The 27,665-nt window shown below is 40.6% G+C and overlaps 2 protein-coding genes across 7 annotated transcripts in view; one reads left to right on the top strand and one right to left on the bottom strand.

Annotated features, from left to right (window-relative positions):
* The window catches only part of col17a1b (collagen, type XVII, alpha 1b), a 29,184-nt gene extending 25,577 nt beyond the window's left edge, over positions 1–3,607 (top strand). For all 3 annotated transcript variants that reach the window (XM_023288564.3, XM_023288566.3, XM_035956480.2), the window contains 6 exons: positions 458–607; positions 743–1,024; positions 2,057–2,221; positions 2,351–2,431; positions 2,508–2,591; positions 2,687–3,607. In XM_023288564.3, coding sequence (XP_023144332.2) covers positions 458–607; positions 743–1,024; positions 2,057–2,221; positions 2,351–2,431; positions 2,508–2,591; positions 2,687–2,742 — 818 coding nt within the window. In that variant the 3' untranslated portion in view covers positions 2,743–3,607. The remainder of the gene's footprint in view (positions 1–457; positions 608–742; positions 1,025–2,056; positions 2,222–2,350; positions 2,432–2,507; positions 2,592–2,686) is intronic.
* A 57-nt stretch (positions 3,608–3,664) lies between these two features.
* slka (STE20-like kinase a) lies at positions 3,665–27,289 on the bottom strand. Of its 4 annotated transcripts, XM_035956487.2 has the most exons (20): positions 26,682–27,289; positions 23,689–23,853; positions 20,493–20,541; positions 19,800–19,949; positions 18,867–18,939; positions 18,290–18,484; positions 17,983–18,064; positions 17,616–17,747; positions 16,261–17,511; positions 16,046–16,176; positions 15,392–15,515; positions 14,931–15,110; positions 13,112–13,204; positions 11,477–11,548; positions 10,235–10,364; positions 9,453–9,577; positions 9,162–9,356; positions 8,456–8,581; positions 5,606–5,719; positions 3,665–5,429 (listed from the first exon to the last, which is right to left on the bottom strand). In XM_035956487.2, the coding sequence occupies exons 1-20, from the start codon at positions 26,829–26,831 to the stop codon at positions 5,283–5,285; spliced, it is 3,684 nt and encodes a 1,227-aa protein (XP_035812380.2). In that variant the 5' UTR covers positions 26,832–27,289; the 3' UTR covers positions 3,665–5,282. The 4 variants fall into 4 exon arrangements, with proteins under 4 accessions (XP_035812380.2, XP_023144335.2, XP_035812381.2 ...); XM_023288567.3 differs by lacking the exon at positions 11,477–11,548; XM_035956488.2 differs by lacking the exon at positions 13,112–13,204.
* Between the last annotated feature and the right edge of the window lie 376 nt (positions 27,290–27,665).

The following is a 27,665-nucleotide window of genomic DNA, read 5'->3' as shown; positions in this document are numbered from 1 at the left end:
GTTATTCTGAATTCAGAGGTTATTATCACAAAATGTGCGCAGTCAACCACAATTTCCAAGCCTATTTACTGATGTCTTTCCTATAGATTTAAATGTAGATGTCACTTTAGTCACTGTTTCAATTGAAACATTCGCGAGTAGAACAGTCTTTGTGACTAAAGCTCCTGCCATCTGTGCCGCCACAGTGAACCCTCTTTCACAGTCACATAAGTCTTTTCCTCTTTACATCAACTGGGCCTACTCAGCATTGTTATACATACTATTTCGTGCATCAAACCCCACATGAATGTCTTCAAGTCTTTACTTCTCATTTAATTCTCTACACTGTAAAGTGCCAAATTTAGAAATGCCAGTTGGCAGTTGTTAATTTGTGTGCTCCTTATTTTTTAGTTTGCCATCTACTTGCATAAATGGCATTACGCAAAATGTCCTCATCTTGCTCTGCACTCTCTCTCAGGTTCTGGCTTCAGAGGTCTTCCTGGCCCTCCTGGTCCCCAAGGTCCACAGGGACCACAGGGTCCACCAGGTGGTTACTCTGGATCAGTTTCATATGGTGGAAACTACCCTCAGGAGAGCATCCGCGCTGAAGTTCAGCAGTATCTGACCAGTAAGCTTGTATCCCCACACAGACAGACTAAGACATGTGATCAGGATAATCTGATGAATGTGTAGAATCTGTATATACATGGGTAATACTGAAGTGAGCATAAGTGCGGATATCAAGAGGAAGTGGATTTTTCAGGTGACAACATTCGTCGTACCATCATCGGACCTCCAGGGCCTCCAGGTCCAAGAGGCGAGAAGGGAGAACGTGGAGAGCCGGGTTACGTCCAGGGCTACGCACAAAGCCACGGCTATGGACAAAACCAGGGCTACGGACCAAGTCAGGCCCACGGATCAAGTCAGGGCTACTCTCAGATCGATCCTCGCTACGGCACTGACCGAAGACAGGTTGATGTCAGCAAGCTCACGGAGACTCTTGACTACTCCAACGTCGCCATGAAAGTTACAGACTACATCAAGAGTGAGTAGATTACAGCAGCCAGACATAGAGATTTTATCACTGTTAGCAAAGGCCTGCAGTTATTGTCTAGCTTTATTTGGTGGATTTGCTTTATGTTTTAGAACTACAGTTCCCACAATGCATTGGCAGCTATTGCTTTTCATTCAGTGAGTTAGCTATGTGGGAAAATAACATATTAGAGACGACATTCAATGTACTGGTGGCAGCTGTGATTGATATAGTTAAAATAGAGACGTGATGCAAAAAATGCTACTGGAGCTAAATTTGAATCAAATCTTATCACACAGACATTAAGTATTTACCTATTCAGTGTGACTCAAGCTCTCTGAGGCTTTCGTTTTCTCAGGTGTTGCAGGTAAGAATGCAAATGGAGAAAATCATAAATCATAGAGTAAAAGATGCTACTTTGAACTGCAGATAATCCTCATGTTTTTTGGTTTTCTTCAGTGTGTAGAGCCATTATTATGTACTTAAAGCATGTGGCTCAGCACTCCGTTGTGACATTATACTGTCTGGTTACATCCACAAAACACCACAACATTGATTATCCCCCAACTAGAAGTAAGATAAAGCATTGATGTCATATTTTATATGAATAAACAAATATTTTAAACTAATCATGAATCATAGCAAAGTAGGAGCGACAGGATCCATTAATGTTCAACCTTTCCCATGTTGCACTGTCAGTACATTTTTGACATTATTAAGGCTCAGAATGTCCCATCAGCATCGTGTTTATACTCCTGGAGCACTGACTCTCCTCTGTCCATTCATATGCAAACAGGTGGTGTTTGAGATTGAAAGTGCAGATTTAACCCCTTCAAGCCAGTCAGTACAATCAGCAATATTAACAGCTCCACATCTGTTGGACCAAAATAAACAACCTTGGGCTCTGTGGATTAGAGACATTTTGGGGGAACTTTGAAAGCAATAAGTGTCTTTGATGGAATTTGGAAGGAAGTAAAGGGTCTAAGTAAGTGAAAATCACTTTTACATGACCACATACCTGTTTTCTAAAACCCCCTTCTGCAGATCAAGGCCTGCTCCAGGAGTATCTGGTTGAGGGTCCTTTGAAGGCGAATGTCAGAGCCATTCAAGGTCCCCCTGGTCCTCCCGGCCCTCCCGGTCCACCTGGCTACAGCCGTGTCATCGCGGCCTACGGCAACGTCACAGCTGACCTCATGGACTTCTTCAGAAGTGAGGATACAGAGCTATGATTTTCCACACAGACTGTATCAGTAATGGAAAACTACACTGACTTACATGAGCGTAGCTGGAAAATGTTGCATCACCTCGATTAAAGCTGTGCTTTTTGCTCTTGAACAGTCCATGGCACCATCCCCGGCCCTCCTGGAGTCCAAGGACCGAAGGGAGACCGAGGATACCCAGGACCCAGAGGAGAAAAAGGTAACAGCATTGAAGAGACATTCCCCAGAGTCACACTGTAGTGGAGCAACAAGCTGAGAGTTTTGTATGATTCCAGGTGATCCCGGACGTCCAGGTTTACCTGGAATGCCAGGGTCATACACTGTCCAAATTCCACACAGAGTGCAGAAGAGGGATGCAGGTAATTTAAGTCAAAATACTACACCAAACTACATTAAATAATGACCACACATGTGTCGTATCTAATTGCTACACTATTCTTTTCATCTGCTGTAGAAAATAAAGTGGTCAGCCGTCGTCAGAGGCAACGCGGTCAGGCCAGAGGTGGCTAAAGAGCTAGCATACTACTGTAACCTGTCACGTTTCTTTTCAGTTTTACTTGTCTTCTTTGTTAGGTGTTCAACTGCATCAATACAAGTAGTCAAAAACAAACTCTTTATTGATGCCATCTGTAGAAAAGTCAGTTTAAGAAAATAAAAGCAGCCATAAAAATGCATCAAGTGTCTTTAACACGACTTCAGTAGAGGTAAAGATTTAGCTGCTGGTCAGTGTTTTTGGGACACGGACTTCATCTTTTTGACATGTGGGTGTATAATGTTTACTTTTGCTTGATTAGAAGCTTGCATTCTGACTTTTTTCCAGGGGCAGCTTTGTTTAAGAGGATATATATTTTTAAGCATCAACTAGCAGTCGCTGATATTTTTATTGCATCTTTTTCCACTGAGTGTCTGGTGTATTATTTTTTTGTAACTTTTGTCATTTGAGGAATATATTGTTTTGAGGACTATGTAAGTCCTACATACATCCATTATCTATTCACCCCATACAAATTAGCAGACATGCTCTTCATAAAGCAATGCATCACTACGTGAACCTGACAGTCTCAGTCAGAGTGAGGGTCATTTTTAGATGTGGGTAAGTAATTGATGATTTAACTGAAAGATTTGTTGGTGAGAAAAGACATAAATCAAGTTGTTTGGACGGTTGAAAGACAGCGACTCAGATGATCTCTAAGAAATAGCTGACTGGATTGTATATTTTTGTGTGAAAGCGCACTGAATTTGATATATTTTCTTTATACCTTTAAGTGTTGGAAAGATTAAATTATAAAAATGTTCCCGGATTATGTTTTACATGATTGAACGTATTGACATTTGATCGATGTCTGAAAGACACAAAAATAAATCTATTTTTGGATTTGTGAGTGTTGATATTTGTATATGACTAAATTGATGTCACTCGAGGTGCTAAATGAACAGTCAATATTTTTATTTACAAGGAAAAAAAAGTCCATTTATAAAGACACATTAAATACATTTGATCTGACATCAAAAATGCATATACTAAGAATATACATTGTGGTAGAATGACACGTCAAAATGCTGTAACTTAAAATAAAAAAATATTTGAAATCTATGGGTCGAATGGTGTAATTCACATGACAGCCTCCGACAACGCCGATAAAAATCCAGCATTTGACAAAACACGGGTCGATGTCAGCATACAGAAATTAGAACATGCATCGATGATATGCAGTGGCGAAACAAATTAATCTCGTGTTGTGAACCGTCAATACTTTGCTCGTAAAATACAGCGGAGGGCGTCTCCTCGCACACTGAGACTCATACAGTTACAGCACTGGTCTCGACAAGAGCAAAAGCTCGCCGTAAAGAGCGATAACAGCAGCAATATATCAGGAATACAGGCTTAGACAACAGAAGTGGTTGTAAAATACTACGGGCGTATTTGAAAAAAAATGCAAAATTATAAGTTTTTTTTTAAAAAGCAAGAAAAAATGCTTAAACAACTCAGTTTGCAGGTTGAAAAGGCTTGGGTAAGATAAAAAGGGAAAAGTATACTACTGCATATTTTTTCTTTAGCTCAAGTGGCAAAACAGTGCAAATCAACAGCTTTACATTCCTTAAGTTTCATAGTTTACAGCAAATCATTTGTGAGAATATCACTCAAATGAACTCCCAGAAAGTAAAGTGATTTACTTTATATATAAAACAAAATTCTTCAGGAAGCAGCAGGTTAACGGTGTCTAACTGAACTGGGAGATGTGTGTTTTACAGCACTGAAATGATATTATGTGCTAAATAAATAGATTTTTGTTCATTCGTCTATCAAGACGGTAAAAATGCTCGCGGTAAGCACAGCATTTGATTAAACTTCATATGTAGGTACACATTTGCAACACAGTACATTCTTTTTCGTTTGAGCTCACAGCCTTATGACGCTGTTTTTGACTCCCATGACGACATCAGACACAGAAGACGACACGGCCATGACAACGTCTTACAACTACAGACTGTTTTCTTTTGACTCCTCGGTACGTCTCCCTTCATCGAGATCTATTTTACATGCAGCCAAAACTGACTTTCAGCTTGTGTGAAATGATTAAAATAAATCTCTCGACATGTTGCGATCATGAGCGGAAATGAGAAGCAGTTAAGTGCAAAAACATTCAGGGGGAAATGCATTTACTGCAAGCTGTAGAAAACGCCAGGAAGGGCCTAAATGCAGAGAAAACGTAACATATGAGGCACTGGAGATCATTCATACTGTAGCAGGCTGTGCTTACAATAACTTGATAAGCATGACTGACCTTAGCTACCAACCGCAGACTTTTAAAATCTGAACATGCTCAAAAAAGTGCATATTATCAGTTCGAGATTTCCCAGCGAGCTGAGAAAACTTAAGTGAGGGAACGGTGTGTAGGCACGTCATGCTCACTAATGGTGGAATCAAAGCAGTGAGGACATTTTTAATCGCTAACGGTCAGAGAAATGATGTCGGTCCACCGGGAAAAAGTCCGTGAGCGCAGCCGAGTTTGCCGGGAGTCTGTTTTGCACCACAGACACTCGCGAGGCTATAAACCAGAGTTGTGCAGGTTTGGGATGGGGTAGAACTTGGATACTCGGCTCTGGGTGGTGGGGTTAAGGCATTCGGATTCCCCGCTCATCTTGAAGAAGACCTCCTGCTCCTGCAGCTTCCGTGTGAACTCCTCCTCCAACGCCTGCAGGGGGCAGCAGACACAAACAACTGAGTCGCCTTTCATATTACATCACAAGAAATCTGAGAATCTGTTAAGACAGTCGGAGCAGGAGCTTAATAGTGAACATTGTAAGGATGTAAAGAGAACTTGTAAGAGACATAAAGCCTTATGTCAAAGAGCGTGTACATTAAATGTACCTTCTTCCTGGGTCTGAGCTTCTCTCTCCATTCCTTTATCTCTTGGCTGTGCTCCTCATCGAGCTCCTTCAGCTTTTGGGTTTCGTGTTCAATCAGAAGGTGGCATTTCTCATTCTGAAAGAAAATGTGGGTCAACACAGTGCAGTCAGGATTTATCAGTCCTGCACTCTACTTACTTTATCTGCACTGGAATATACTGAAGCCTCGGCTTTTTCTAGCTTTTAAATCAGCAAGCTGTCTTAGATGGTCTTTTATTTCATTTCACTCAGTCTGTTTCACGATCTTCTAAAATCACTGTTTTCTATTTATGATCCAATGTTCCATATCAAAGAAGTGAAAAAGATTAGAAAAAAAATCCTATATTAATCTGAATTGTATAAAGGACGAATGAACCAATAATATATTACATATTAATTCAACTTATTGGTTTAAAGCAGGGGTAGCCAACACGGTGCCCGCAGGTGCCTGGTTGCCCGCAGAGACCATGTGAGTTGCCACCAACACATGTTCTAAAAATAACACTAGTCACCATGAAATTCCTTTTAAAAATTATAGTTGCTGTTCTTTTCAAATCAAAAATACTTACATTAATGCAGATTTTTAATTACAATATTTATTAGATTTATAAAAAAAAAAAAAAAAAAAGTCTTCGGTGTAAATGAACTTCGACCTTGTCCGAGTCAGAGTTCACTGCGCATGTCAAACCACCACGTCACTCTGCGGAAGCGTCCGGACGCAGACACTTTGGGAAGCTAGATGTAGTTTTTACCCCCAAAACATGACAGAGAAGTGAAAGAGAAAACACTATTTTCACGATGACTGGGAGGAAGAGTTCCTTTTCACGACAGTGAAAGATAAATGTAAGTGTCCTATTTGCGGGGCGACTATTGCGTCGGCAAAGCGGCACAATGTGGAGAGACGCTACTTTACTCGCCACAAAAGCTTCCATGCTAACTAGCCACCTGCTAGCGCACATAGACTGTATGCGCACTATGGACAGGAAAAGCCCCGGACTTAAAGGCAGCTTTGGCATCTGCTACGCGGCGAAAAGTTTGTTCGTGACGACGGACAGGGCTCCTCCATGACGGGTCGTCATGCAGGCTTCGTTGTACGATGCAGAGGTGATCCAGACTTCCCAACATTCCTACATTACCACTGCAGCATTCACCAACAGGACATATGTATGTACAAAAGTGGCCGGATTTGATCATGTGATGACTCATGTCGTGAAGATCATAAATGGCTCCAAAGCCAAACAACCAGGACATTGAAGGTGCTGCTGGAGGAGCTGTCAGCTGAACATGATGACCTGTTACTACACACAGAAACCCCATGGATCAGCAGGGGAACAGTTTTGCAGCGTTTTTTGTCACTGTTGGCCGAAATCAGAGAGTTGATGCAATCCAAAGGGGAAGACATCTCGCTGCTTGAGGACACTGGATTTTTGCCCTGGCATTTTTAACGGACATCACTGGGAAACTGAACCATCTGAACTGTGAGCTGCAAAGTAAAGGTAAGACATGATAAGCTCTGCAATGCCAGGCTTCCCACTAACACACATTTACAGACAAAGAAAGAGGTAAGATGTTGTCATTCGGAACACCGTGTCGTTACACAAAAATGTGAAAAATAATTTGTTGAAAACATGTAATGATTTGTTGTTATGATCTGTTAAAAATGTTGCAATGCTGGTGAAAAATGCTGGTGATTAGTACTAATGTGATAGGATTCATTTCAAAATGTAAAAGAGTTGATTTTTTTCTTCCATAACTGATAATTTGTACAAACATGGGACAGAGTTCATGAATTGTTCAAAAATGTTACAAAGGTAGTGGTTTGCACAAATGAAGCATGATTTGATGACAGTTAATCATTTCCTAAAAATGTTAGAAGTGACAATTTGCACAGAAATGTAACTGGTGTGATTTTGAACAAAATGCTGCAAATATGCTGATTCATACAAAACTGCCAAGAAAGATATTTACAGAAGTTTGAGGGATGGGATACCTCTGACTTTAAAATACTGGAACAGATTTCCATATATAAGTGTGTGTGTGTGTGTGTGTGTGTTTCCTACCGTCATTGTTGTGGAAATCGTTGTTAATAATTATTGTAAGGAATAATTAACATGAATGTGATCAGTCTTATCAAACAAGGTGCCCTTCGTACTACTCAGTACCCTTGAAATTGCTCTCAGGTTCAAAAAGGTTGGTGACCCCTGGTTTAAAGTGTTACTTAATCAATGATATTATTAGATTTTTAAAAACATTTTATTTCCTTATGTTACTGCTGAGGTTATTTTAAATCAACCAGGAACATCTATTTCTCTGAAATCAGTGTGTAAAAATTTCCAGCCTGAGTTCCGACTTTGAGAGCTGCTCCATCAAACGTTAAGAACATTGAATACAGCATCCAATTGTCAGTGTTAGCACGAGTAGCTAAATCTGGTTTGAATAACCACAGCAAAGGTTTGGTTTTACTCTGAACAGTTGTGTCTTCTCTGATGGACGGCTTTAAAATTAAAGTGCTGCAGTGGTATAAGGCTAACTTTAGCTGCTGCTGCTGTTTAACCACTTTAATCTCAACAATGAGCCACACAGAAAGCATTTATGGCCATGCTAAAGACAAAAAAAAGAAAACTCTTTCTGTGTGCAGTAATTGCATAATAGATTTAGCATCTTCAACAACAGACATTTCAATCAATACTTAGATAACTTTACAAGTTAATGTTTGACTTCTCTTACTAAATCCATTGATGTGAATACATATTTAATGAGTGCTTTGAGGCTTCAAAAAAATTTGTTTTAAATATGTAAACGCATAAAGAGACAGTGTGTGTTTTAGCCCCACCTGCAGCTGCTGCAGCTCCCTGATGTTCGAGTCGCACTGCAGCTGCAGATCTCTCATCTGGTTCTCGTGTTTCTGGTGCTGATGGAGTCTCTCGTTTTTCTGTCGTTTTTCTTCCTGCGCAGCAAACTGGACCACACAAACAAAACACAACAGACAGCTGTCACAGTGATTCCTTAATACCCCAAACATAGCGGCAGGAAGTGATTTGTTGTTTTCACACAAGGGCTGGATTTTGGAAGGAGGGCTGCTTTTCCCACACTGAGTGCTAATGATTATGCAACTGAGAAACCTGACTAGGGAGTGGTCCTTTTCAAACAACACACTGATTATAACACAAAAATAAACATAATATTTTTCAGTATCTGCTTTTCAGATATCTGTAACTCGTTCTTGCTGCTTTTAAAGATGTTAAAGATTTCCTCCAAGAGTGTTCACTCATCGTATGTGAACAAAACTAAACTGAAGCGACATTTTAAATATGATAGAGCCAGTGAAGCTTGTAAAACAGGGAGTGGAAAGTTGCTGGACTGAGATCCTGACAGGGTGGAATAATTATGTGTACTGTGTTTGCAAGGGGCAGATCCTAGGTGTGACTGTACTCCAGTGTGACACAGAGCTGCTATAAAAAGACGACGCATGTTCAGTCACTTCTCCTTAAAGTGACAAGAACAAATTGTAATAACGACATCAGCCACAGTGTGCGTACCTGTTTAATCTTTTCTCTCTCCTGCTCCGGGGTGACAGATGCCGTCGCAGTGATGCGGAGACTCTTTTTGAACATGGCCATGCGAGTTTTGGCATCGCTGCGCTGGATCTTGGGCAGACGAACCCTCTCTTGAGTCTGTTTGTTCTTCATCTCCTCTATCAAACGCTGGTTGTAGCGTTGCATCTGCTCCATCTCCTGCGAAAGACACACAAGCCCATGGTTTTGTGTTCAGCAGGGTTACTTAAACTAGACCAAACATGTCTCTTGGTAGAGGTCTCTGTCAGGTCTTACTTTCTCGTGCCTCTTCAGCAGCTGGTGTCTCTGCATGAAGTACTGGTCTTTCAGCTGCTGCTTCAGCTGCTGGTGCTTCTCCTGCAGGTGGCGCTCCTCCAACTCCCACATGGCTGCCTCCCGAGCTACAAAACACACGCGTGAACACAGACACTAATGCACCAGACAAGGCTACTTAAGTGTGAGTTAGCAAACATGCACATGCATGTTAGCTGGTGACAAGTAGAGGGATGAAATCAGAACAGAGAGGCAACACTGGCAGCGACTTGGACAGGCTGTAACATGTCTAGTCAAACAGAACGTCTGTATTCTCAGTTGTCTGCATGTCAGAGTCAGAATTTACACACTTGGCAAGCAAAGAAGGCACCACTGACATACACTTCCTTCACATGTTGACAGTAAATCAAAAGTAAGTTTTTCCTTATGTATCTTTCAGGTTGTTGTTGGTTTTATGTCTGGCCGTTATGAAAAGAAACTTTGAGACTTGAAACCAGCACAGGATGCTGAGTTGTTTTGCCTTTTTGTCAGGTTTAATGGTGACATAGTGTACGGATGGATTGATAAAAGATATGGTAACTTCAGCTGTATTCTGAACCTGAAGTCCCATCTTGTTTTTTTGTCTTACCAGTGTACAAATTTTGAATCAGTCAGTGCTTTCATTAGCTTTAGTATGAAATGAAAACAACTCTGACAAAAAAACCAATAATGAACTACATGTCACTAGAATCAGATGATTTTTATACCAAAAAAATGTGGCAGACTTTGATTTCCCCATCTCCTACCTCTCATTAGCTGCTGCTTGTGGTTGAGGCAATCTCTCTCAATAGTCGCGATCTCCACTTTATGCTGCTGGATGATTTTCTTGAGAGCTCCATCCAGCTCTTGCTGCTGCTTCTGTAGGAACTCCTGCTCCTGAGGAGTCAGACAGACGAAGAGCAGTGAGCAACAGCCAGAGGAAGCCACAGACATCATACAGAGCAAAGAGGAGACAAAGAAAGCACAAGAAGATGTCACAGTACAAATGCATCTTAAGTACCAAAACTGCCAGAATTGACATTATGTGATCTAGTCATCCACTTCAAATTCAGTACAACACAAGATGTCACAGCATCAACTAGACTCAGGAAAGGAGACACTCAGAAATTATGGAAGCAAAGATCCATGATGGAAGTGAAGAGAGAAAGCAAGAAAAGTTAACAATTCAGTAGAGATTCAGATTCACAGTTTTATGTAAGACAACATCTACATTAACATTCACATCATCCAAAACCCAGCCTACATTATGCATGACTCATTAGAAAGCCAGAATTATCCGGTCATTTTATTTTTCTTCTCTCTTTATATTTCATTTAGGACGTTGTAATTATCTGCTTTTTATAGCAGATCTCTAATACCTTGCTCATGGCAAATTTTTGGTCTCACTGCTATTACTTTACTATGATTAGGCATAAGTGATCACATAATTACACAGAAGCCGCGTTATCAGTAGAAAGCCGACGTAACATTATCATTATACATCTGAATTCCAAATTAGCATGGTTAAAATGTGGTACAATAATCAATTTGTGCACAACACGGGAGACTTTCATCCGTCCTGTGAGGCAGTCTGTCTATATTTGGACCTTGGCTGACAGAGACAAACATGGATCCAGACAGAAGGGGATCAACAGCTGCACCACCACTGCACATTCTAGACTCAATCTAGTCTTATGCAAACAGTGTAAAGCAATAGAAATACCATATAAAAATACACAGACTAGATGTAGAACATTTGTGGATCGGTGGAGGGAAAATACGGAGCAGGAGAGGAAGAAAGAACCACTGCACAAACAGTGATGGCAGCACGAAATTAAAAACAAAACAAAACAAACAAAAAAAAAAACAACGCCGCCCATGCTTACATGTGCTGTAAAATGAGAAACTGCACCATCACAATCCTGTCACTTAACTTCACACACATCTAAGTATGGGCCAGAGACGGTGGGGGGAGAGAGAAACGGGGCGGGAGGAAGGGGGACACTTACATCCTGCATCTGAGCGTTGAAGAGTGCACATGAGGACAACTGAAAAGACTGTATCATAACCTGGGCCACTGCCTGTGGAGGAGAGCACACAGCGCACTCGCCCTGATCAGGGACAGACAGCACACAGCAGGCTGAAGGAATCTCACACTCACATCAGCACCCGCACTCACTCGATTCTTCCTAAGTTAGGGAAGAGATGGGTTTTCCACTTTGGGAATGTCGGTGAGTTCAAGGCGCGCAGCACAATTCTGGACAAATGTTAGGAGGAAGTCAATTAATTCTCGCCTTGTCATGCTTGAAAGCGGCTCATAATTCCAGCATTTCAGTTGAATCCAGCTCGCCAAAAAAAAAAAAAAAAAAAAAGCAGTTTTGTTACTGTCCATGCTACTGGCTCATGGGGCTGTTAATAATCTAAGAGTTACCATTCAAAGAAAAGAAGGCCTTTGTGCACATGACTCACGTCTAATTCAGAAAAGATGCACAGGAAAGCAAAGTTTGGAAAGAGCTTTCAGTACAGATGTCTGCTGTGGAAACAAATGCTGTGTCTGCAATCGCTCCCTCGTTCATTAATTCACTGTTCCCTGCACGATGAATACTGAAGGGTGCTCTGAGGGAGCTGGGAAATTGAGAGTGGACACTTATGAGTCATCATCTCCATCATAAACCGAGTGATCACCACTGACAAGTGCACGATGATATAACTGTTTCGCATAAATAATGTCAGGTGCAGGGATGAAGAATTGCACTGTGGGATGTTTTGTAAGCAGCAGCTCACCTGTTACTGATAATATTTTTTGTTCCATTGCGGGCATTTCATGAGGATCAAATCTATACACTACAACTAACAATTGTTTATTATTCACAGCTATTTTATTCTGGGCGATCAGTGATTTAAAACGTAAAGATATTCACTTTAAGATCCCAGAGGACTGAGATAAACAGTAAATATTCACATTTGAAGAAAGTTGGGAAATTGAATTTGCGTCACTGTTGCTTAAAATATTACTTAAACTGCAGCTGATTAATTTCTGTGGAGAAAGTAAACAAATATCGAACTACTTGCTTCTGCTCTGAATTTCATATTGTGAGAGTAACACATAATTAGTGGCTAAGACTGTAAAGTAATTACAACCTTTACAGCTGAACGTTTGTATTGGATTGCATTAGACTGTACAAGTGTATAGCAAATAAACACAGGAGTGTAGAGCACACAGTAGTGTATGGTTGGTAGTGAAGCACAGTTAAGAAGCCATTTATATGCAATAACACAAAGAGAGTGACTATGTAATAATTTAAATACAAGCGTTGATTACATTTAATTTCTGACTCATTGTTTTGTAAATCTAATGTGGCCACAAAGGAATTATTTTCATTGGTTTGCTTCTATGCTCATAACAGCACAACAGATAGTCAGAGTACACATACTAGTGTGGTAAAATCTTAGAGAAATGTATATAGTCAAAAGGTAGCAAAGAGGGATTGACTGCAGACACAGCCATGCTTTGGGTTTGTTCTTATATGTATATCTTACAGGAAAGAATCAGGTCACAAGAAAGGAGAAGGAAAATGAGACAAGGACAGAAAAAGTCATATCTCAGTCTTTCATAGATCAAGAGACAGAAGGTGACGCTTTACCTCTGCAGTCTTGAGGAGTGACAGGTCCTCCTTTAAGCGTTTCATGAGCTCTTTTCTCATGTGTTTGGGTGACTGTCCAACCTCCTGCTTGGCCTACAGTGTGTGTATGCAGAAACTGGTTGATGCTGTATATTCTGAAAACCTAACAAAGCCGGCCAACAACAGTAGGAGACATGCACGGCCCACTTTGACAGGAGAGATACTGCATCCAGCCACCAACTGATTGCGAGTCAGCATGCTTAATTCCCACGGCTCGCGTTTGATGCTCCTTTGAGCGAATCTTAGCTGTTTTTTGTGAGCACAACAGAACTGTCAGATTTGAACGGCTCGCATTAGATTCACGTCAAAAGAAAGATTTGACTGGTGCAAGGCAGGAGATGTTAGTCTCAAAAACAGCTCCACCTACATTACTTTGCATTCAAGTAAGTCCCACAGCCATCAATATGATTATTTTGACTCTTAAAATTAAAAGAGTAGAGTAACTGAGTTGGAATGGTTCGGTAGTTATGACTTGCGGACTGCTTAAATGTCACTTTCTAGATAAATACATATTAGATCAACACTGACATGTCAGCAGATAAAATGTAGAATTCTTTAAATCTAACAACTCACCAAGGACTCAAGAGTACAAATAGTTTCTATTTTTCATATTGATTAATCTGATGATTCTTTTCTCCATTATTGCAACACAATTTCCTAATGTCAGAGGTAACTACTCCAAAAATATTTAGTGTAGAATCGCATAACACAGCACATTTTTGCTTAAAATATTGCTCAAATAATAAAACCAATTTTCAAAATAGTTGTGGATTTATTTCAGTTTATCTACTAATTGCTACAGCTCTTTTTAAGACTATTCCATATCAGTTACTCTGCTGCAAGGCTGTAATTATTTCACCCAAATGAACCCAACACCACTTAGAAAAATCTTTAGAATTTGGCCATCCCATGACCAAAGCCACCTCACACACTCATACAAAAGACATGGTTAGTTAAAGACACAGTTCCAGTGCATTTCAAATAAAGAAAACAACATTGCATCAACAAAATAAAGTATCACACATTTTATCAGGAGTCAAATGCTTGTGTTTTTATCTAAACAACAACAAAGTACATAGCAGAGGCCTGAAGCAACCGCAAGCCAACCTGTGTTATGATAATATTTTTAAGTACACTGCAGATAGTCAGCAGAGAAGTGGCCCAGAAACCAATTGGGAGCAGCACAACCACCAAGTATCATAACGCACAATAGATGACAATCAGCACAACTGCCATAAATAAGCTGCGTAAAACAAAACTTACAAACTGAAAGCACATCAAAAGCACCCAGCAAAGCATTAAAGACTGCTAAAGAGCAAACAAAGGACAAGCATGAATGTATAACAAGCCTAAGACACCATCATGATAAGATATTATCCATAGCTGTACTAGACTAAAATTTTTTTTAAACAGTTCTCTAAAAATAACAAATAGACTCTAGTAGCAAAGCAGTTCTTAGGAGGCGACCAGAAGCCTTGAGGCAGATGAATAATGGATACAACAGCAGAGAGCGAGAAGCATCTAGGAGAAAGACAGTGCAGCCTCTCTGTTGCTATCATTTGCACACATAATGTCCTAGGCAGAACAGCAGGGCACACCGTTCCCATAGGATTAGTATGACACAGCCAAGTAAGCCACCAGCGAATTTGTTAAGCACATGCACCATTAAACAGCTCACATACATCACATGCAGATACTTATGACCCTCAGATCCTAAAGTTAAGAGCTAATCAGCCCACTGAAGCCACCAACGTGTAGAAAGAGTCATGCAGGTCCTTACCTCTTTCTTCCGGTTCTTCAGCATGTTCTGGAACTTGGAGAGCTCCTTGTCTTGGTCCGCTTTGATACGTTTGGCCTCGTCTCTGAGCCGGCTGGTGTGATCCTGTTCCAGTCGCTCAATGGTCTGTTTCTGCTTCTTCTCAAGGTTTTCAACTTCTTGGTCATATTGACGCTTCTTAGCCTGCAGAATCAATACACACTGGCATCAGCCTGACAGGATAGCTGCAAGCGTTTATACAGTGTGCGACTTAGGACCCTAAGATCAATAGGATAAACAGTATATGCATGTTTTTTCAGGCTCAGTATACAATCTCTGATACCATTAACTGGTTAAAGAGAAATACATTTCACAGCAGAAATGCTAAGAGATAGAGACAAACTGGCTTGTAGATTTAGATGAAGCAGCTTGTTTCCTAGAACAGAAATATATCACACTACTGCCGCGCAAACAAACTGACTCACAGTAGTTTCCTGTTCAAAGCGCCGGTAGATCTGCTCTCGTTGCTGCTGCAGCTTGTTGCTCAGCTGCTGCTGGGCCCTTTGCTCCTCTTTCTGAAGAAGGCGCAGCTCTCTTAACTCCTGCCGCCTGAAGAAACCACACCAGTAGTATTTATTCATCTCAAATGTAACGGTTTATTCACAAGTATATCTATATATACTCGGTTCCTTAAACGGGATTTTGTGGTTGCATGTAAGTTTTTTTCCTGATGTGGAACAAAATATTGATAACAAAATTAGTTTTTGCATTCATATTTAATAGAAAGTTATTCTCTCTTAATATTCCTATTCTGGTCTGAATGCCTTTGAATCGTTGGCTGTTACATACACAAATACATGTTCACCTTGTCCATGACTGACACAAGGTTATGAACCCAACAACAAAGAGTCAGACAGCAATTGTACAGTCACAGCAGCATGTCTCATGTCTTTAAAAGGCAACGTGGGAGATGACAGTAATATAATGCAGCATTCATCATATGAGATAACCCATCTGGCTCTTGCAAAAAGCAGTGGGAGTTGTAAAATAAACGAGAACTATTTAAGGCACACATGTTAAATAGGTCATGTCCCACATTTAGACCAACAGTATGTCGAGCAGATTGGATACAGACGTACCTTAGGAACCTCATCTCCTCATTCTTGGTGTCGTTATCTGTCACTATCTTTGATGTCGTCACGCTGACCTCCACACCATCCACCATAAACTTTCTTGTCTTCTTCAGAGTCTTCTTCTGACGTTTTGACTCCTATCAAAAAACAGGGATTTTTGGCTCAATTGATCAACATGCTGTCGATAATATACTAAGTTAGGGTGTAAGACTTTGTATTACCTGCATAGACACAGAGCCTCCTTCTTTGCTTTTGGACAAGAAGCTGGAGATGGACAGATTGAGGTCGAGGCTGCTGCTATCAGCAGCAGAGCTGCTGCCAGAGTCAGAATCCTTCTCCCCATATGGCTTAATCACAGCAGGGCTTCCTTGCTCCATTTTGGTTTCTGAATCAGTTTCACTCTCTGGAACAGAAACGGCATCTTGTGAAGTGCTCTCATCTGCATGGGTTGTTTTCTGCTCATCTTCCTTTACATCGACATCTTTAGATGGGACCACCTGGTCTGAATCATCTGAGCTGTCTTTGGCTTCATGACTGACTCCATTTGTGGATTCAGTTGGTGCTTGTTCTTCCAGTTTATCCTCCTCTTTGATCTGATTCTCTTGTTCAGGCTGCTGTGGCTCCTCAGAGGCCTCATCTTTGGGCTTCTCCTCTGGCTGACTTTCTGTGGCCTTGTCTTCTACCAGAACCTCAGTAGAGGACTCATCCATACTTGACTTTGTGTTGATGTCTCCATTTATGTTTGCGTCTACTACATCTATATTCTCTGTGTCTGTGTTCACATCTGTGCCATTAGACATGTCTTCTATTCTGTCCTCTGCTACTTTTTGTTGAGGCACTTCCTCCTCTGGTTCTTTGCCTTGTTCTTCTGCTTGTGCCACTTCTCCTGATATGGATTCTGTGTTCTCTGGTGTATCTTCAGGCTGCTTTTGTGATTCTATGGTTTCTTCTGTACTTGCTTCTTTATCTTCCTCTTGTTTGACCACCTCTGGCCCTTGTTCCTCTTCTATTACTTGGGGGGGTTCATCTATTATTTTCTTTTCTTCTGTCTCCTGCTGTTTCTCCTCTGCTTCTTTACCATCTGTGACAAGTTCATGAGTATCTGCTGTGTCTACGGGTTCTTCTGGTTGTGATACCACAGGCTCAGCAGGAATCTCTTCAGCTTGATTATCTTCTGGTTTAGGTTCTGTAGAATCTTGTGAGCTCAAGTCCTTGCCCGGCTCAATTAGTCCAGACGGCAGATCTTCATTACTGGCATCAGACACTTCATTGAGTTTCTCCTCCTCAGTCTTGTCTACTTCACTTGTTCCAAGTCCTTCATCAGAGAGCTTATCACTGGTCCGGTCCTCAGCAGGCTCAGCCTCCGTCTTTTCTGTAACAGATTCGAGGGTGGAGGGAGTCGGTGGGACTTTGTCATCCTCTGAGCTGGCCACGCTGGCATCCGATGGCGCTCGCTTATGCCCAGGAGCAGCCTGAACCAACAGAAAAATATGAAAATCACAATATCAACATATAATTTAAACATTTTGCTGTATATCATTATGCTTATTGTATATACACATGGTAAAATACATACCACAGGTGTATCAGCCTCTTCTTCCTCCTCCTCCTCTTTGCTATCCTCAATCTCTTCTGTGACTTCAGCTTTGGCCTCAGCTATGAGCTCTCGAAGAGGTTTGCTATCAGTAACACTGGTAACAAAAGGATGCTAAACAGATGGAAAGGGACACAAGACATATACATTAAACAGAAATCTTTATCTCTCAAAACCTGTCTGTCTGTAACAAATAAATGAACAGAAGACAAAACTGAAAATGACCTTTAAAATAAGACAAATGTTTTATGACAGATATATATACGCATTCAGTGGGTTATACTGTAGTCTGCACGTGTGTGTGTACTCTGTGATAACGGTGGAGTGTGAGTGGAGTAGGGCAGCTCACCTGTAGAAGCTGTGGTGCGCCCCACCTATTGTCCACATTCTTATCAAGTGCTTTCCGCAAAAAGTCGTTGAATTCTGGTGACCTTTCAAGAACAAATCAAAAACAGAAGTTGTTTGTTGGCCATAGAGCAGAGTAAGTGTCCCTGAGTCCTGCTTCGTGGAATCAAACTAATGCCATTCTTACTTCTGTCGCCATTCAGATAAGCAGTAATAATTCATGATGCTTTCAAACACTAAACATATCCCTATCTCCATTCTGGAAACATTCCAGTGCCACCTCTCTAGTTATCACCAGCACACCATCTTACCAGCGAGAGGGATGCATGAGTGTGGGTGGCTCGGACTTCGCTATTTTCAGCAGCACTCTCATGGGATTCATCTCGTGGTTGGGTGGTTCAATCTGTGCCAGCTCAATGAGGGTTACCCCGAGGGACCAGATGTCGGCCTTGTAGTCGTACGGACGGTCTTTGGAAGTTTCGCACATTACTACCTCTGGGGCCATCCTGCAAAATTCAGTCAGTCAGTGGGCATGTAAATGTATTAGGCAAATTTTGAACTGCAAGTGAATGTGTGGATTCAGAATAACTTTTTGATCCTTAAAGGTCATCTTTTCAATTTTCAGGGGAAAAAAGCTAACAAAGTAGGATGTGTGTGCATTTTATTCTGAAACTTGAAAGATAGAAAGCCTATTCAGTATTTAAAGATAGAGTCAGCCAATGTTTAACCTTTGAATTGCTGAATGAGGTTTTTTCCTTCATCCCACAGTCAATGCTGATTTTTGTGACATGACAAAGAAAAATTATCACCCTTGCCGTGGGACATGCTAAGACAATCATCAGATGGAAATGGGTGAATGCCCTCTTGTAACCATGCATGATGACTCACCAATATGGAGTGCCGATGAAAGAATCTCTCCTCTGTAACGTCTTGGTATTTTTAGCAGACACCCCAAAGTCAGCTGAAAGTAGAAATGAATTATGATTCTTTTCATCACTGAATCAAGCAAGACTGTATAACACTGTGTGAAACAGTGAATTCACTACAACATAAGATATAAAATTACACATAGCAAAGCTCTACAAGAGCAACACGATTATAGCAGAACCGGATTTAATCTTTCAAATATGAACTCCAGAAGTGAGCAGAAAAGCCTCAGCTTCCCTTTTCATAATGCTCAAAGGGTAGATCATCCTTCCCTCACTTCTGTTACCTGCTATTTCAGCCTGCTGTCTTGTTTTAACATCACTTCGAGTTGGAGAGAAAAGCGATCTATCATTAAGTCCCTGCTGACTGGCTTGATAATTATTGTTTGCTAGGCTCAGTCATGACCCTCTGCCTACAGAACATGAATCATCAGGGAGCCAGCAGCTACGGATGCTGCAGCAGCAACATTAATACTTTTACTTCTGGAATATTATGCAACCATTTCAGTGTATCACCAACTTGGGTACTTAAGTGGTGTATAAAAAATACAGTACAGAAAGCACATCACTTTGTTTTGTATCTTTTTGAAATGGATGCCATGAGTATGACTCATTACAGCTTTATCATAAGTAAACACAGTGCTGACGCAATTGTCACCAGTTTTCCCAAAGTCAAATCACAAAGGGATCCACAATTGACTTTCCTTCGTACCTTTTAAAGGTTACTAGTGCTAGTCAAGGACATACACCTAAGAGAGAACTCAACAGACTAAACTATTGTTCTTAGTGGTATTCTAACATGGGACTTAGCTGGAACACTAGTGATTTTTTCCTAACTGTCACATTAAGTAAATTATTAATGCAAATGTAGACGCAAAAGATGAGAGATTTTTACCCAGTTTTACGTCTCCTTCCAAAGAGAGGAGAATGTTGCCGGCTTTCAAGTCTCTGTGGATGACTTTGTTCTCATGGAGGTAAATCAAGGCTTCCAAGGTCTGCTTACACACCACACGGATCTGGGGCTCTGTCAGGGGTCTCTCCAGTTCTGTGGATAAACATGCACACACAGAATTCCCGTGTTCCTTTTTTTCCTAGATATTTTGCCGTGATGAACAATTACAGACAAACTGGGCCATTTGGACATATTAACATCAAATGTGATGCCTTGATGGTATCCAATAGCAACTGGAGAATAAAACTCCACCCCTACAGTATGTATGCCTGGACTCCTCTAGGTGAGTCAGACCACAGAATGCCCAATACATCAACATCCAGCAGTGGAGAGAATTAACTGGCATCTTCTTTGTCATGGTAATTTACATGTAAAAGAGTCGTGAGGTGTTTTTTCAGGCTTCAAAACAAGACACAGAAACTCCATGCAATAGAAGTGGACTAACTGCTCCTTGAAACCTGAGCTACAATAATTATACACTTGGAATGGCCTCTCCAACTGAGGAGAGGGAAAAAAAATCCCACAGTGGAGGGTTCTGGATGGAATAAAAAGAGTTGGCACTCGAGGACGGAGCAAAGAAAAAGCCCCGGGACTTCATAGTGTTACTCTGTTTCCTTCAGTGAATGAGGGACTTACCCAGCATGATGGCATCCACTGCACCACCCGCACAGAACTCGATCAGAATCTACAATGGTAAAAGTGGAGCAATAAGTAATACGGTAATATAATGTGAAGAAGCCCCAATGTAACAATCTCACGCCACATGACAAGCCTTAATAAAGAACTTGTGCCATTCAAAGTAGGTGAACAACATGACCTTTATTGGAAAGACATGAGCCCCCCATTCAAAGTTATTGATTACGTTGTGGAGACGTTCCGAGAAACCGATCAATCCGTTACTAAATAGCCATTCCTAGCAACCTCTACAGATACATCCTCTGTTTTCCATTTCAGGACATTCTTTATGTTTCCTTCCTTGTTGGACTGAAACATCAGCAGCTGCTTTAGTTGCAAACTAAATGTTGACTGTGATCCTCTCCCACTATATAGAGCGGGCTGTGATGGCTGCTAGTGTTAAAGCCATTACCACTCAACAAATTTGTACTGTTTAATGTCATGTGTTTACTATATGTCCACATATGACTCACATCCAGGATGTTTCATCATACATTCTGATGAAAAACCATTTCCCCATTTTGGTAAGGACTACAGAAAACTTAAAAGATACAGCCAGCACACTCAAATTTCTTTCCTGGGGTGAGGATTATTATTATCTACTCATACCATCTCTAAACCATTGTATTTGTATTAAAGGAACATGGGAGGTGATATAGTCTGAGGAAGCATGCCAGTGGTCTCCTAACAGATATGCAAAGTGAAAGCCTGCATAACATAATCCTTAAGAAACTAAAGTAATTACTGGGCTTTTTAGTTCCTGTCACATTTTTACTTACTGTGGACTAATTTTCTAAGTCCTGCTCTATACGGTGGAAGCATCACAACCATGACTACTTTTAAAGCAAACTCAAAAAAAAAAAAAAAAAAAATAGAAAGCTGAATTTCCTGAATTATTTAACCTACAAAAATGGAAAAACTTGGGAAGTGCCAACACGCCTCAGTAATGCTGGAAAAAAGGTGGCTCTACATACTATAGATATTTCACTACTTACATTTCTACAACCTCTACAAACTAGGTGTTCTTCACACTACTCTGCACATCGACACTAGAAAGAAAGGTTCACCATGCTGAATGCATTTTTCACCAACTTGCTGACAACCTGCTCAACTGAATACCATTTTTTTTAGACATGCAGTATTTATTTTGTTAATCATCTATGTTTTATTTTTCTCTTAACCTCTCTAGTATGTGTCTGTGCTTGTCTTACAGCCTGCAGATAAGCTAAAAAGTCCTTTTTTATCATGGGAATCTTTAAATTACGTGTAGATTGAAGTGATTGGATGAAAATATCATTATTTTAAGTTTACATTTGGACAGTTTTCCTGACAGAATCACATGGCACATGTTTAGTTGAAAATCTATGAAAAATGGTTAAATATTGTTGATTTTTTATAAGATTACATGGTTTTTAAAACTGCCGGCAGATTACAGGCTCAGAGGGTTAAAGCTATAAGTGTAGACAACACTTTGTGAAAAATGTCTAATTGGTATTTTTGTGAAAGATAGTGTGATTATTGTTTGATGTGTGATACAATATTCTGGAGTCAAACTTCAGTTCAATATTCACTGTGTAACAGATTAAAATGTGATGGAGAAACACCATGTGAAGTAACATCTAAAACATGACTGTAAGACAAGGAGGGCAGCATGAAATTGTAAACACATTAACACAATAGTTTGAATCCCGCTGCATAACCTAAATGCCAAATTTGCTAATTGCATTGTTTAAAATTGTGATTTCGACTTAAAAGTTAATTTGTCAGCCTTTAGCATATCATTCAATGCAACGCAGCTTTCAACACAACACAGATCTTCTGACGTATTTAACACAGGTGACCCTAACAGTGCAAGGACTGTGGATTCAGCCACTACTAAAGATCATATGAGTTTACTACATGAAGCCACAGTGAACTACATGAACCTAACACCATATTCTAATACTGTGAGATGTAAACCCAGACAGCTCCAGACCTCAGTTGTAAGAGCTGATGTAATGTATCCGACCAACACTTCATCTGTATTGCCTTTGCCAGCACGTTGCTTGGCAGCTCATGGTATCTGATGATACACAAAAATCAATCAAAGCTACAATCGAACACCACCCTCTATTCAGACACTCAAACAAAGAGACGGCACAAAGTGGCTATTCCTGTTCGGCGTAACAATTTATCATGCCGCAAGAATCTCACTTATAATTAAAATTCTTCTTATGTTGATAGGTGTGCACAATTCAAAATTTGCTGGTCATTAACTTGGGTTAATTTTAAGATATTGCATGCATGTAAATCCCCTCTTTGCCAGCAACACATTTTCCTTTGTAGGAAAAAGGAACCTATTATGCATTAACTCAACACCAAACACATGCAAAGAGGAGGCAGTTACACATTTATCATGCTGCTTAAAGATGGGGGCCAGAGGGAAAACCTGCATGCAGCTCTGAATTATTCACAGGCACTTTCTCCAGCCACCAAAACCACTCCATTATCTTTCTATAGTTGTGGCCAGTCCACAAGGGAGAGCCACATGACACCACCTGCCAGGACCTAATTGCTCTGGGGCCTCTTACTGCACACAGAATGAGATCTAGTGACCATGTATTAAAACTGCACTTTCTGCTCATGGTAAAATAGGTTGATAAGGAAGCAGACAGGAGACTGGATCTGTCATTATAAGGAAAGCATATTCACAGTTTGTTGGTAGGTAAGAAGAAAGTCAAATGTGGTCTATATAACAAAACCAAAAAAAATCTATGCTGCAGAAACAGACTATTTTACTTATAAACAAAATCCATCACTATAAATAAGACAGTGTGTGATATGTAGTAGTTTTTATTAGTTTATGACCTGTGACTACTAAATGGTCAGGAAATCCTGCAGTAGAACATGCAGTCCTACTGTTGTACAAGCCTCTGACTGTATCACATGATCAGTGTTAAATGCTTTAAAAAAAAACAAAAACAAAACACTGCTATTATCCTTTAATTTAATGATGTAAGAGTCCTTAGAGAAACAGCAGAACAAATAGTAGCTTGTGATGAATTTGTGTATCTCCATGCGTGACTGGTCTGCTGCCTCTATGTCTCCTTGGATTCAAATCATTGTTAGTACATAAAGAAAAAAAAAAGAACTCTCAGTCAGGCATTTGCTTACTTACCCAAAGTTTGCCTTCAAAATAGAAGGCATCCAGCAGTTTGACAATGTGATGGTGGTTACAAGATGCCAGAATGTCGATCTCGACCATGTAATCCTCCAGTTCATCCTCTGTCTTTGTGTCAATAACCTTAGCAGCAGCGAGTGTCCCATTCTGCTTGTTTTGTGCCTGAAAGCAACATTTACACAATGGTAAATTATGGAGTATATCCTCACAACATAAAATGTATAAAACAAGAGAGGACCAAGAGCATGGGCATTGTGTCAGCTGAGTGCGTTGGGCCAGTATAATTCCGATATTGCTGGCCATGTTACAGAACAACCATTTGTCAGAGTAGGTATAGTAGAGAAGCATCCATCACTATTAACAGTTTCATTTAAGACAAAAGCCTTTTAGGACCCTGAGAAATAAACACTAAAGGGCTTTATGGCTTGTGCTGCATACGGGGCTCTCCTAGAGGACGGTATCTCTATAAATACACTTCATAGAGACTGATAACATGTTGCTATATATTGAATGGGGGAAATTTCTGAAAAAAAAAAAAATCCCCCAGCAGCCATTTGAAGTCAAAACATTTACAATCAACCCCATCATCCTGTGACCTACTCTAGCAAAAGCCGTATTGTGAAGCTTGCTCACTTCCTTCCTTTCCTCTTACTTTTTACACATAATGCAGGGTGAATATGAAGTGAGAGATTACACGAAATACATCTAGGACTTAAATGCTTTCTGATATTGGTGGTAACCAACACTCCAAAAGCTTAAATCACGATTATCCTGCACTGAAGAGACCAGTAAAAATGACCACGGTCCTTGTGAAACAAGTAGCTGAGAAGTTATTTTAAGGCGAGCCCTAGGCTTAATGTTTATGGATACAGACACAATCTTGGGGAGTTAGGGAAAAAGAGAAGGGAGGGAGTGTTAAGACCAACCGCTGCAGAGTGTGTCAGACCCTATATTTACACAGTTCTGACCTGACACACTCCCAGCCTCTTTCCCTTTGTACTAGCTCACGCCTGTCTGACACACACATCACTAACACATGCAGATTCAGTACAAGCTTCACAATGGAGAGGACAGCAATGATTTGTCTGTCTCTGAGTTATTTAAGAGGAACCTGTGATCTTCCATTACATGAACTGGACATTTTAGTTTGCTGAACTGTGGATTGAATGTGCTTGTGAGTGTCATAACACAGGTTAAATAACCTGTCTAAATGCCTATGAATAGTAATAATGATGACTCTGACACCACTCCATTTGGAGAGAACCGTTGTCTCTCACAATATTGCATAAGTACAGTATTACAACTATGTCAAATGACTCATTGTGTAAACAGCCTTGTGTTCACTCAAAAAATGTCTGACACACCTGTTCACTTATTAAAAGTGACAAGACAACCTGTGCAAGATGCATGTGAAAGTCTTCTCTCTTCATTTCTAACTCATACATCTGATTCACACTTTACTGGCAACCCTAGGCACCCCACCCAAGGAAGCAGCCCTCAAGCGCCTGTGACATAGCTAATGAAATGTGCAGTGTGTGTTGACACTATTGTGACCTAATGGAGGGAACTTTCTCCACTCCTCTATATGTGGCAGTCGGTACATTGTCAGGTGTATTTTTGCCTATATCTGCCTACTGTAGAGCTTTAGTCAAAGAAGGCATGAAAGGCCACTGGCTTTCATCCCCACTGGCCCATCAGCTAACAAAACTAGGAAACAAATAATGGCAAATGAAAATTTATGGGCTATTAGCTGCATTATTTGATCATGAGTTCCAGGAAGGAACAACATAAGTAGCATGCACAGAAAGAAAGCAGTTTCACAGGGATTACTGCAAAAAAGGAGTCTAAAGGCCTAAAGACATTGAGCTTTCTCATGCAACTTTATGCCTACTAATTTCCATTTAACTTCTAAAATATTAAGGTAGACTCCTAATTCATTTTCGTAAAAGCTGTCTAAAGGAGGTTGTATTAAAATTATGCTCAAAAATAGAAATAGCTATTTGACCTCCACTTGACACTGGCCTTTTCAGATAGTGTTCTCCACCCAAACCATACAAAGATAACATGGGACGGTGTGTAAGCCAGCAGAGATTACAGGTGATGGACAAAAAAAATCATGAATACAATGCACTGCAAAATACAGCCTACATAAAGACTCAACCTCTCTGTGGCACTCTGACTTTCACATCGATAACTGAAAAGGTCCACACAGGCAGCATTTGTTTTGAAGCTAATTCATAAAGTTGTATTCCAGTGTTCTGGCGCTACAGGTACTGTGCCCATCTGTGTGTGTTGATGAAACAAACACACGATAAACCAGAAGTGACACGCCACTACACTGAATTTACACCCACACCTGCGCACCTGTCACAGTGTATGGCATAAACAGAATCCATTTTCACCACTGGCCAGTTCTACGGTTCTTCTGCTGGAAGTGATTTTAATTTTAAGGACACCTGCTCTGTTTTTTTCTTTTACTGTTATCTGTGTATGCTATGATGTCAAAGTAACCTGAGACAATCCAGTTTGGAATATGTGAGGCCCTGTTTATTCTGTGGAAGTGAACCACACCTTCAACTGTTTTTTTTTAATCCACAGCCAAGTGCAACTCAATGACATGGCAAAGTCATATTTTAAAATCTGGCAATTTAAATAGAGCCTGCCTTAAATCTCCAAAATGGGAAATGATAGACTTGGAGAGTTAAGCTGTCAGCTCCCTGGTCACATTTACTCAAGAGGCAGATGAACAAGGGAGGTAACAGTTAAAGCACTGAATTGAACAGTAGTATTCATTTGAAATATAAATGACAGAGGGTTAGTGGCCTAGGGAGGTTTAGAGACTGTGGCCTGAGAAAGGACTGTGCCATCACTGCTGTCATATTAGGCTTTTATCTTGTGACCAGCATGCAACAACATGCAACACAATGGAAGCGAGTGTCTTCTTCAGAAATGGGGAGAAAACACACGAGGCGGATGTAACATTAACTTACCTTGTACACTTTCCCAAACGCTCCATCTCCCAGCTCCCCAATAATCTCCCAAATTTCCTCCGGATTCACGTCTCTGTGTACATGCTCGTACTGCTTCTTCTTCTTGTCGGGCCCCAACTTGAATATCTTCCGAAAATTGAAGAAAGACATCTTTCCTCAGATGTGAACTACAGCGCTGTGGATGCGGTCTCTCTCGGTTATTTCCGCCAAGAAAATGTAGCGGTTCCTCCCGACGCGGAGCTCAAACGGCTATCAGTAAAGGAGCATGCAGGCGTTAAATGAAGGCAGACAGGTCGGTGCTGGAGCCATTCAGCTATGATAATGTCAATTATAACTTCCCTCGACGGCGGTTATTCACAATCACATCGTAGCTAGCAGCCCTCGCAGGACGCTGGCGGACGAGGTGAGGAATACAGAGAAGAGTTCGCTGTTCCTTAAATGCTGCTGTCTCCGTTTCAGACAGAAGGAATAAAATTAAGCCGCAAATATCGGCCTTATCATCACACCCTTAACGACACCTTTTTACCGTTTGACGTTACAAAGGAAAAAACGGACAGTCAGCGGACCTCATGTTTCGGTTGGTTGACCACACAGAAGTTAGCAAACGAGAGTCAAGCTAGCTAGCACGTTCATGTTAACATTTCCGTTAAAATCGTTCAAAATGAAACCATACCGTCGTATGAGAGACGTTATTCATTTAAGCACATTTAAAAGAACGCACGTTTAGCCAAAGTGCATTCTAATAGAGGAATATAAACTTGATTTACTAATTAAAACTTTAGTGTTAGCTACAATATTATACAAACAAAATGCACTAATAATTAGCAGCTATATATAGAACACAAATTTCCCCTCACTGATTTAAATGCAGGTGAAGAGGTAAGCAGCCCCCCATTGGAACCAGTCATTTTGAATAGTTTTTCCTTGCTAATGTTACATTTCTCACCAAGTGTATGAACACCATTATGTAGTATAACCACATAG

Source organism: Amphiprion ocellaris, chromosome 16 (assembly GCF_022539595.1).
Source record: "Amphiprion ocellaris isolate individual 3 ecotype Okinawa chromosome 16, ASM2253959v1, whole genome shotgun sequence".
Taxonomy (NCBI): Eukaryota; Metazoa; Chordata; class Actinopteri; family Pomacentridae; genus Amphiprion; species Amphiprion ocellaris.
This window is presented reverse-complemented; position numbering and strand designations above follow the sequence as displayed.